We start from the raw sequence: 12,536 nt of genomic DNA on the forward strand, positions 1-12,536 counted from the left end.
CAGACTCACAAATATAGAGAACAAAAAACTGGTTACCAGTGAGAGGAGAGGGAAGTAGGAACTGTAAAGTACAAACTACCATGTGTAAAATAAGCTACTAGCATGTACCGTACAATACAAGGAGTAAAACCAACATTTTATAATAACAATTAATGAAATACAATCTTTAAAAATTGTGAATCACTATCATACACCTGAAAAAACTTACATAATCTTGTACATTGACTATACCTCAATTTTAAAAAATTAAATTGAAAAAAAAGAAACAACTCCCTTCCTCACCTTGGGAATCAGGTAATTTTCAAAATATCCTAGTCTTTACCTTGGTGGCTCAGCAGTAAAGAATCTGCCTCCAATGCAGGAGACCTAGGTTGGATCCCTGGGTCGAGAAGATCCCCTGGAGGAAGGCACGGCAACCCACTCTAATACTCTCGCCTAGAGAATCCCATGGACAGAGGAGCCTGGCAGGCTGCAGTCCATAGAGCTACACAGAGTCGGACACAACTGAAGCGACTCAGCAGCAGCAGCAGCAAAGCAACTGGAAAAGTTGGCTTACAAGGTACCCACTGCATTATCATAAATCTTACAATGCCTTAAACATAATGGCATTTATAAATAAATGGTTACTGAGTCTCTTAGACTGTACCCTGACACTTGCTCTGTGCTATGCATAGTCACTCAGTCATGTACAACTCTTTGCAACCCCATGAACTGTACCCCATTAGGCTCCTCTGTCCATGGAAAATCTCCAGGCAAAAATACTGGAGTGGGTTGCCATGCCCTCTTCCAGGGGACACTAGCCAAAACCATATGTGGCTCGAGGTTTTTTTTAAACTGCCCCATTCATCCTTGAGTACAAAGGGGATAGCACAATTATGATCAGTATCTTTCTATCTGAAGTTACTCATTCCCCATCTCATTGGCCGTATAAAAGAGTAGGCACTGTTGCCTTGGAAAGGCAACCTAGTAGAAATGGACCAGGCATTGGGCTGGGAATGGAACACTCAGGTCTGGTCGTAAGCCAGAACAAGTCCTTCCTTTTCTCAGTTTTGAATTTCCTTATTTTTATGTCCTCATTTTTTAACTCTCAATTAAGATGGTTGAATAAGCAGAGTGGAATGGGGACTATCTAAGGACTTTTTCAATACCAGAGATTAGGAAAATCATAACATTCAAAAGAAAAAAACCAGATTATTGGTGGATAAGAAGATCGTTTGAACCCAAGATCTTTTCAACACAATAATACACGATAATAAATCCCTCAGCCCTAACAAAAGAACAGGTTTTCTCCCCAAGTGGCTCCCTCTGATAGTTAATGAAGAATCATGAGTATCTTTTGTATTGTTTATGCAATGAGGCTCTTAGCCTCATTTGCAGTAGAGCTGAATAATCCTCAAGCTACATTATGGTGTGAACTAAGACTGGTGACTAGTAAAAATCATCACAGAACAGCAGTGGAACGATGATGGTGGTGGCAATAACAATAATGATAATGACATTTTAAACTAAAGCCTTCCTGCTAAATAATGGAAGAGAAATGAAGCACCTGATGCAAAAATCAAAGTATGCTCGCTTTATAATCCCAATCAAGAAACTAGCTATTGAATCTAGCCCTCTGTGAAATTCTTACTGAAGAGCTGTATTCAACTAGGTTACCCAGTACTATCAAGCCAGGGAACGCTTAGGATTGCTGGGAGCCCTCAGAAGCTAGAAAGAGGCACGGAAGGATCCTGGAGGATTCTTCCCTATGGCCTTCAGACACAGCAGGGTACTGCTGACACATTGACTTTGAATACTTATCCTCCAAAACTGTGAAAGGTTACATTTCTTTTAAGCCACCAAATTTGCAGTGCCACCCTGGTTGAAAAGATATTTGCATATAGTGTAAAATCACACTTACAACATTAAAATAATTCTTCAAATCAGTCTGACAGAACTATAAAGGCCCATGGAGATTATATAGTCTCATCTCCTGTTTAAAAAAAAAAAAGTAGAGCTTGGAGTGGATAAATGACTGAGCCAATGCCCCAATCCCAGTCCCCTTTCTCTTCTATGAATGAATCATACATGGCAATGATTTGTTTTATCAAACTAACCTATAAGGTATCACACATTTGTTAAAGCTTCATTGATTGTGTTATTTGAATTTGTGGCAGGAGATTCTTTTTTTAAAAGAATCTTTCTCCCTTTGATTCCAGGTTATAAATCTTCCCCCAGTTTTTCTACATAAGCAATTAATGTCAGGAAAGGAAAAAATTTTAAAACAGCCAGGTAAAATGCTTACAGCTTAGAGCCACGGAGTCTTGGCCAGGTGTAATGGAAAGAGACAGGACTAGAATTTAAACCTAGTCCTGATTTATAACCAGACCTTCCTATATTGACCTAGACAAGTCTCTATGCCTCAGATTTCCTCATTGTAAAACTGCCTACGAATATCTATCACCATCCAAGGTCAGAGTGAAGAAGTAAGGACAATGCAGGGACAAGATCACAAAACCAGAGATGGTATTGCAAGTAGCACCAGGAGTGATGCCTGTCAACCTCTCCCTAAAAAGAGCTGGGTTTCCAGCCTTCATCATACCACATTCAGGGCCAGATTAAGATTTTTACAGGCCTTGGAAATTAAAAACATTAACCACCCAACACACCGCTAACTCAAAATATACTTTACATTACTGAGCAGTAAAACATGTCTTTTATGACTTCTTTTATAACCCAGTAAAGATTTTATAATTTCCCTTGGTGACTATTTTGATGCTTATAATTTTTTGCAATGTTAATTGTCATTTTCATTTTGATCTTAGGTTCTGTAGGCTCATGCTATGTGACCTACAGGACAGCCCAGCCGGAGGGTATATCATTTACACTCATCCCCCCAGATACCCACCTATGTAACATCCTAGGAGTGAAGCTTTCTATCCATAGCCCTTATTCAATTAGTACTGGAAGAACTAAAGTTTGGGTCTACTTGCTGCTCTTTCTGTCAGAGTGTGTTCTTAACTAGCATTTTCAATGTCATCAAAGCGAGACAAATTTATACAAATTAATAACACATCAAACTTGCCTTACTTGGCAACCAAGTTATTAGAGAATTGGATGAACTACATTAATGTAAGGGGAGCTGGAACCCATCTGGGCCATGTGTTCTAAGTGTGTCATTTTAGATTTCTGAGCCACTTTCAGACACTAACCTGATAATATTTTATATGCTCATAAATTCTCCCCTTCATTTTTACTTTGCTAATACAGCCATGGCCATCTTAATTAGACATCTAAATTCAAATAAACTAAAATTATTTCAAGGGGTTTTTCTTAATCTTAAATATTACAGTAGGAAAGCCAAATTCATGAAGTTAAGGTTGACCCTACCTATGATATGCTTTCTGAGATCTGAGTTATGGCATTGCATGTGTGCTACAAGGTAAATATTTTAGTGGGTGTTATGCTTATAGAAGCATGTTTATAAATAATAGTAAATTTAACATTTACAAAGCTCTGTAACAGATTTGTTCCTCACAATAATCAAATTCCAGTTTTGGAGATGATTAAATTGATACTTGGGGAATTTCAGGGAATTTACCCAGAGTCACAAAGCTAAAACACTGGACTGAATCTTCTAGTTCCTGATCCAATGTATTCTCTCCTATACCTCAATGACTTCCCTAAAATTTTGAGAAGATATGTTGCATTTTTTTATAAAAAGTGTTTTAATTCCTTCATCTAGCTACAAACAAAACACACAAGCCATGAGATATTGGGGAATCCAATTCCATCCCAACACTACCATATATTTTATCTGTGACTATGAGAAACAACCTTTCTACTTTGCTATTCAGCTGCTATCCTTTCATTTCCTAAATAGGAATAACAACACTGTACCTGCCTCCTGAGAAATCTGTATGCAGGTCAAGAAACAACAGTTAGAACCAGATGTGGAACAACAGACTGGTTCCAAATTGGGAAAGGAGTACATCAAAGCTGTATATTGTCACCCTGCATATTTAACTTATATGCAGAGTACATCATGAGAAATGCTGGACTGGATGAAGCACAAGCTGGAATCAAGATTGCCGGGAGAAATATCAATAACCTCAGATGTGCAGATGACACCACCCTTATGGAAGAAAGCAAAGAAGAACTAAAGAGCCTCTTGATGAAAGTGAAAGAGGAGAGTGAAAAAGTTGGCTTAAAACTCAACATTAAGAAAATGAAGATCATGGTACCTGGTCCCATTACTTCATGGCAAATAGATGGGAAAACAATGAAAACAGTGACAGATTTTTAACTTTTGGGGCTCTAAAATCACTGCAGATGGTGACTGTAGCCATGAAATTAAGACACTTGCTCCTTGGAAGAAAAGTTATGACCAACCTAGACAGCATATTAAAAGGCAGAGACATTACTTTGCCAACAAAGGCCCATCTAATCAAAGCTATGGTTTTTCCAGTAGTCATGTATGGATGTGAGAGTTGGACTATAAAGAAAGCTGAGTGCCAAAGAATTGATGCTTTTGAACTGTGGTGTTGGAGGAGACTCTTGAGAGTCCCTTGGACTGCAAGGAGATCAAACCAGTCCATCCTAAAGGAAATTAGTCCTGAATATTCATTGGAAGGACTGATGCTAAAGCTGAAACTCCCAGTAGTTTGGCCACCTGATGCGAATAACTGACTCATTTGAAAAGACCCTGATGCTGGGAAAGACTGAAGGCGGGAGGAGAAGGGGATGACATAGGATGAGATGGTTGGATGGCATCACCGACTCAATGGACGTGAGTTTGAGTAAACTCTGGGAGTTGGTGATAGACAGAGAAGTCTGGCGTGCTGCAGTCCATGGGGTCACAAAGAGTCGGACACGACTGAGCGACTGAACTGAACTGAACTGAACTGAACACTGTACATGGCTCCCTCAACCTAAATGGTCCCAGAAGATTAACATTCATTAGCCATGAATGCAAAATTCCTGAAGTGGGTGGGAACCTGCGGGTTCTCTGAGAGTGAGGGATACAGAAATAATTTCTATTAAAAGAAACAGAATTGGAAGGGCAATGTGGTCAGCCATTAGGCAAGGCTAGGTCTACTCAGGGCTAGCAGCTAGGAGCTGATGTCAGAGGAATAGGGAGGTTATATTCCAAGGTCTATACCAAGAGCCTCTCTGCTCACTTTACATCTCTCCTCTGAGTCTGTGCATTTGTTTCTATTCATGTGTATATACTTGACATTTTCCAGCATGATTCCTGTCCAATCTCTGTCCTATTTTGAGTACTTGGGTCAGAACCGATATCTAAATTTTTCTTGTAGAAAATATCATCACTGCATAAACAGTGAACAATATTAGGTGCTCCTGATATTGTCCATCCTCTTACACATGGATGAGCACTTGGCTTCTTGAGAAAAGTGTTCTAATCTTAACTCCTCAGGAAAAAAAAAAAAGAGTGGGTTCTCTTTAAAAGTTATTTGAGAACTGTTAGTTTTACTGTGGTGCCCCCTAGCGCTACGTGAGATGAGACACATTTTCTGTATTTGCCTGCATGTAGACCATGTAAGCGGAGAAGGCACTGGCGACCCACTCCAGTACTCTTGCCTGGAAAATCCCATGGACGGAGGAGCCTGGTGGGCTGCAGTCCATGGGGTCGCAAAGAGTCTGACACGACTGAGCAACTTCACTTTCACTTTTCACTTTCATGCATCGGAGAAGGAAATGGCAACCCACTCCAGTGTTCTTGCCTGGAGAATCCCAGGGACGGGGGAGCCTGCTGGGCTGCCGTCTATGGGGTCGCACAGAGTTGGACACGACTGAAGTGACTTAGCAGCAGCAGCAGACCATGCAAAAGAAGTGAAATCTGGAGAAGCAACAACTTGGGTAATTTTTCCTGTATTTTCTTTTATACAGAATGGAATGCCATTTGTTCCCTTAGCACACGTCACAAGACCCTTTGTGTCCTGTCTCCACCTAGATTTTCAACTTCATCTTCGTCCACTTTCTCCAATGAACACTCACCTGCAACCATTCTGAACAACTTGCCTTTTTACCTAGAAAGCCTTCTGCCCCTACCCAGCCACCATCATTCCTCTTGTCTATTTAAAGAATTTCTACTATTTTTTAAGACTTTTTGATGTGGATCATTTTTTGTCTCTACTGAATTTATTACAAGATTGTTTTTGCTTTATGTTTTGGTTTTTTGGCCCCAAGGTATGTGGGATCCTAGTTCCCTACCAGGGATCAAACCTGCACCCGCTACATTGGGAGGCAAAGTCTTAACCACCGGACCACCAGGAAGTCCCTCTACTCCTAATATCAGCTGAAGCATCACCTCCTTCTCCAGCTTCTATCCTCCCTGAGTTTCTGTTTTCCTATCTGCAAGTGGACTGTGTCTAATGTCTGTTCAACCTAATAAGTCTATACATTTTCAGTAGTATCTCCTTTAAGAGCCTCAAAATACTTAATGACAAATCAGTTCAATACTTCAGGTGTTTCTTTTTAATTCCCATAAAATTGCCATTCCCTCCTCCAGGGGGATTTTCCCAACCAGGGATCGAACCTGGATCTCCTGTATTGTATTTAGGCAGATTCTTTACCATCTCAACCATTAGGGAAGCCCATAAAATTGCTTCAGTTGAGTTCAGTCGCTCAGTCACGTCTGACTCTTTGCAACTCTGTGGACTACATTGTGCCAGGCTTCTGAGGCCCAAGAATACTGGAGTGGGTAGCCTATCTCTTCTCCAGGGGATCGTCCCAACCCAGGAATTGAACCGGGGTCTCCCGCATTGCAGGCAGATTCTTTACCAACTGAGCTATCAGGGAAGCCCATAAAACTGCTTATAAAATGCAAATTCAATTGCACTGAAAATTATTTATTTCCATGTCTATCATTAAAAATGTCTTTAAAAACTTGTTAAAATCACATGGGGACACATTTAATTTGACCTAAAATCTGAGACAAAAATTTTTAAGCAAAAATGCCTCTTATTCTTTCTAAAGGATATAAAGTCCAAGTTATAGTCTGAAACTTCACCAAGAAACTGAATTCTAACTCTGGCCATTGTTGATACAGAACTGGTCAGCTCAATGACCTCCCTTTCTGTCTTCTCCAGGAATAAAAGCGGTAAGAATATAAACTTTTAACTGTGGGTGGGATTTGCTGACAAATAATCACTAAAAGCACATCTTTCAAGTGCTCTGATACAGATCTTGGAAGAGCCCAGCTTCAATAGCTCTGAGATACATGGGTATAATTTACAAAAGCTTCTCACCTTATACATCAGCTTTTTTCTGCCATCATTCCCAGCTGAAGTTACAGGGAAGCCTGGAAGCCTGATACTTTAAGCGGCAGCCCCAATAATTGTATTGGTTTTTGTGACTCAATTTTGTAACTTGCATCATGGATATTATTCTAGTGTCTATTTCTTTCCCCTTTCTAAATAAGGTATTTTGCTAATCCAGAATAAGTTATTTAGAAATGTGCATAGTATATGAATAAATACAGATTACATGTATATGTACAAATCTGATTTCCTCCAGTCCCTTCTTAGGAACCAGGGTTTCTATAAGCTTAGGCACAAAAATCTGTTCACTTAGATTTGTATTTCTCAGATCCTCATACCCATTTTATGAGTATTCACAGGATATTGACCTGGAAGAGATATTTCTGACCATTTGATCCAACTGCCTCATTTTTCAGATGAGAAAATCAGGGTCCAAAGAGGGAAGTGAATTATATAAGGAGTGGGTAAGGTCTTTTTATCTGCCATCTCAAAAACAAAAACTTCTGCTTTTCACATAGTAAAACTTAACCAAGTGGTAAGAAAACAAAGATTACTAAATAAACTTGATTGAAAGGAAGGCTGACTGCCAAATGGAGTTTAACAGTTACATATCTTTTTTTTTTCACAGAGTCATCCACACAGGAAAATTTTTATGAAGTTAAAAATTAAATCTAAGAAATGAGGAAAAATCATGATTATTCCCCAAATATCTTTCTCCTACAATAAAAGAGATCCAATTTAACTAGGTAAATGATGCGTATTTCAGCTCTATTTCACCTCCTCTATAGATCACTGTAATACAATGTCTTATAAAAGTAGAGCTTTGATAGGCATCCCCACCTATCTATCCTTCAACCAAAATCCAAAACAATCTTACCCATGAATTTAGAAAACCTCCTAGTCTATGTTCCTTCTTCAGCAGTTACTTTATACCCTTTTCTCTCAGTCTCTCTCCTCTACACACTGCTGCCACCGTGACTGATCAAGTTCTGGGAAAAACACACATGACCTCTCTAAGCTATTTTTTCCCTTAACAAAGTGTATGAGATTACGATTAAGGACACATCGTGCTGCCTTGGGTCTCCTTAATAGTATAAGAAACTGTGTTAGCTAAAACAGTCTAGTGAGAAATAAGAAAATAATTAATGTCAAGTGAACAATTTCAAATATCTGAGCCACAGAAAATTTTGTATCTAGAGTATATAAGAAGACATTTTTTGAGCAAACAGCTCAAACGTACCTCTTCCATCTTTGCTTCCATTTCTGTGCCAGGACCAGAGAAAGCTAATTCTCTCCCAAAGATCAGCTCACCGTGAATTCCAGTATCCTAGAAGCCAGCATTCAGCTGTCCTTCCACGATCTAGCACAGAATTGCTGGGTGACTTGCTAGAAAGAACCCCTCTCCTCTGCCTCCTCTGGGTATTGATATTCCAGGGTGGCCCCCTGCCACCAGCTAGCTACACATCTGTATCTGTTTCATGTTTTGCTGTCTCCCATTCTCTGAGCCCTAGTGCAATTAACTGTTGAGACTTGACTGGGGCCATCTGTTCTGTTTTGTTTTGTTTTTTTTAATCATCCCACAGTGCAAGGAAATATGTAACACTGCGGTTGTTTCAAAAAGCAGTCTCAGGGCTCCCGGACCTGGTGAATAAACTCAGCTGTTCTATTTTGGGTTACTCTCTTTGTTTTCTTCTCGGAAGAGCCTAATTCCGGTCTTTGTCTTGGGCATCCTGCCATGGACACTTTGCTCCTCCCCCGACACCCTCTCCCCAAAATCACCTACTCTAATTTCACCCAAAGGGTTCTGCGCAGAGAAGGAAATGTGTGGCGTGATGAAGACAGTATGGGTGTGCTGGGGTGCTCACTGGTCTGCAGACTTGAGCATGACACTAGAACCCTTCGGGAATTTGGAGACACGAGCACCCTCTGTGGGACAGTGATCACGACCGCACCCCCATTAGACTGCAGGAACCGAAAACCCGTTTCCTGTAGACAGAGACAAGCCCAGGCATCTTCTAGGACTCTGCTCATCTTATCCTGATCTAATTTGAGGTACCCAGTCTCTGACCTGGCCATCAGAAATGAAAGTTCTCATTGTCTGACCTATACCAGTGAGAGTCTTTTCTAACCAAGAGCAACCACCAGGCAAACAAGAATTATCAGACTAGCCCCAACAAGGGAACACAAGGCCACTACACATTTATTTTCTTTTTCAGTGGAATCTCCTGCAGTCAAGAACATCCTTAAAAAGCTAATAATGTTTTTATATATGAACAACTATGAAAAAAATAATAATGTAAACGGGACCAGAATAAAGAGATGGAAAAATGGAAAGAATTTCTTCATTAAGGGGTGGGAGGGAATACTAAAATGATGATCCTCCACTACATAATGTATTGGACAAAGTGATGTCAGTAAGTTGTGATTGGTAGAGAAAGACTGAAAAACAATATCTGATTAAGTTGTTGGGATAAACGTTCAGCCATGTGCACATACAGACATGAACATATATATCTCTGCTCTTAAATATATACAGGTTAGCTATTTAAAAGAACTTAATATTGATACCTTCAGCATTCTTCAGAAAGCATATCTCCTTGAGTCTATGGTGTTTATGAATACAATGAGAAAGTATAATAATGTAAAAAGGAAATAAAAAATTTATTATTTCCTTTTTACATTAATTCCCTGATCAGTCGCTTACTAGCAGAACAGATAAACCAAGTAGGTATGTCAGGGACTCAAAGCTTCAAAGTGATAGTTCACAAAAGAATACCAGGATTTTTGTGTTTTAAAGAAAAAGATTAATTCAGAAGCAGTGCCCCTGCCCTATCTCCACTGTGCCTCACCACGGCCACTGCTGAAAAAAAGGAAGGAAAAGAGAGACACAAGGGTGCTTGACCACATTTTACAATATTTGAGCAGAAAAGGGAAAACAATTTTGGTGTCAGACTATTTCCAAGTGACATTTGGAGCTGCCATCAGCCTGAGCTGGAGGAAAGGACATGTTGGTTGGTGCATCTTACCTGAGCATAGAAGTGCAGACAGATGTAGGTGAGACACAGGAGAAGCCCCAGCCCCTGAATTATGGAGGCCACCAGCAATAGCTTGTTCCTCAAGAATCTCCGGCCTGGTACATTTCCCACATTCTCGTCCAGGGGTTGGACCCCTTCCATCTTCATAATCTGGATGCAGGGACGATGAAAACCGTGACAGGGGGAAACCTGAGGGAGAACCGACTTCTTCCCCACAAAGAAGGAGATGAAGCCAACACAAGGTGTATCAATCAGAAGACACACAGAGGTCCCAGGGCCAGAGATAAGAGGCGATTGAAAGAGCAGAGAGGACTCTCTCAGTTTTAATGCTTCAGCTTTTGCAGGCAGGCGGGGGAACTTCTTTGTGACTAATCTGAATTTCCCCTTTACTTTCTTTCTTTTTTTTTCTCTGGGCTAACAGGGAGTTGTTTTTGTGGCATTCCAGTTCTGATTTGAGTGACTGTGAAAAGACAGTCATAAAAGTGTGCTATTTTCTTAATTTCTCATTGCACCAGTAACCAAATTGTGGGTCACTTGATAAAGATAAAAATCATCATCCGTTGATGTAGAAGCTCACCTATCTCTTCCCCAAGGTGTCTTAAATCATAGAAGAAATTTAAGGAAAATTCTAGCTTAAGTTCTTGCCTGAACTTCATTGGGTAACTAAGCATAGAACCCATTCTACAGATTCAGGAAAAAAAGGCACACAAAGACCATCCTTGAAGTGAAAAAAAGAAAAAGAAAAGATGAAGATAGGATGGCAAATTATGCAGAATAAAGGAGTGCGATCCTCTAGTTTTAGTTCAAGGTATTATAATAAATAAACTAGTATATACTGAGCATATACAATGTGTCAGACACTGTGCTAAACAGTCTACTATCTTTTTCTCATTTCATCTTTGAGGCAAATTCAGTAAATACTTATATGACTAATTTTAAGCATAGCAGGAAAGAAGCAGAAGAGTATCCTGACTTTTTCCCCTCTTCTCTACTTTACATTTCTTCATACATAATTTTTGCGTGAATGAACAAATGAATAGCTTCAAATAAGCTTTGAAGGTTGTATCTTTCTTTGAGGCCAGGGGTAGACTTAGAATTTGGAAAGTAAGAGTACCCTACCAGTAGGCACTACTTACCCTTTACCACTGAAATGAATGATTAAATGAAATAAATGATAAAATTATTGATAATGGCAAGTTCAAATTAATAGATATTTACTGAGTACACAGTAAGTGCTATGCTATACTGGACAGCACAGGTACACTGGAAGGGGCTGTTTAAGATACAACAACTCTTCCACGGGCCAGTATGTCTCTCTGAGCTCCCCAACAGCTGCTCAACAGATATTTAAAGAAGGGAAGGGAGAAAAATTTTTTAATATCAACAAAATAAATGAGCTGTCATATGCAACCTATTTTTATAGAAAATTGGTTATGAGGCACAATCAAAAGGGAAACAGCTTATAGGAAATGGAAAGTACATTTATTAATACAATAACAGTTTGAATCAATTAGTATATGAATTGATACCCTCATTATAATCATCTTACCTTGCATTTGCAGAACATACTGGTCTTTAAGTTTTCGTCTGAATTATGCGGTGACTAAGACACTACACTACATACTCCAAGCCAAAACTGGAAGTCAAGTTCCATCTAAACTTAATTCTAAACAGTTATTCCTATGAGAGTCTAATTCTTGAGTAGTAGTTAATAGTTCTAAATAAATAAACATTAAAATTGGTAACTATTTCAAAAACTGACTAGAAAAGCCACAGCAACAACAACAACAAAAAAGCCTAATATAACTGTTGGAAACAATAGAGACCATCTGAAAAATAAATAGTGAAAACTATTAAGGCTGAAAATTAAAAAATATTTTTAAATAAAAAAATAAATATTTACAGAGTTCACCCTTGTGGCCTAAGCAGCATGTTTTCTCATTGTTAACGTTAGCTTGGCTTCTATGAAGCAAAATGGACAATACTGATATACAAATTACTGTCTTTACAGACCAATGAAAACTCTGCAACAGAATGAATTTCCAGTTTGGTGATGTCCCAGGAAAGTTAAACCAACTATACCAACACTTGGGCCTGCACACCTGAGGCACACCTCCCATCTCCTACCTGCCATGTTTTACCTACTTACAATTTTTTATTGACACTTAAATGATGTTTTACAGTTAACTGTTTCTTTTTAAACTGAATACATTCTCACAACTTTTTCACATTCTTTGTG

At 39.2% G+C, this 12,536-nt stretch overlaps 1 protein-coding gene across 2 annotated transcripts in view; it reads right to left on the reverse strand.

Annotated features, from left to right (window-relative positions):
- The window catches only part of TNFSF4 (TNF superfamily member 4), a 22,589-nt gene extending 11,599 nt beyond the window's left edge, over positions 1–10,990 (reverse strand). The window contains exon 1 of one of the 2 annotated variants that reach the window (XM_019976935.2): positions 10,289–10,990. In XM_019976935.2, coding sequence (XP_019832494.1) covers positions 10,289–10,444 — 156 coding nt within the window. In that variant the 5' untranslated portion in view covers positions 10,445–10,990. Of the gene's footprint in view, positions 1–8,502; positions 9,172–10,288 lie in introns of those variants that run through there. The other variant, XM_019976934.2, reaches the window with a different exon arrangement.
- Positions 10,991–12,536: the final 1,546 nt, after the last annotated feature.

This window comes from Bos indicus, chromosome 16 (assembly GCF_029378745.1).
Source record: "Bos indicus isolate NIAB-ARS_2022 breed Sahiwal x Tharparkar chromosome 16, NIAB-ARS_B.indTharparkar_mat_pri_1.0, whole genome shotgun sequence".
NCBI classification, from domain to species: Eukaryota; Metazoa; Chordata; class Mammalia; order Artiodactyla; family Bovidae; genus Bos; species Bos indicus.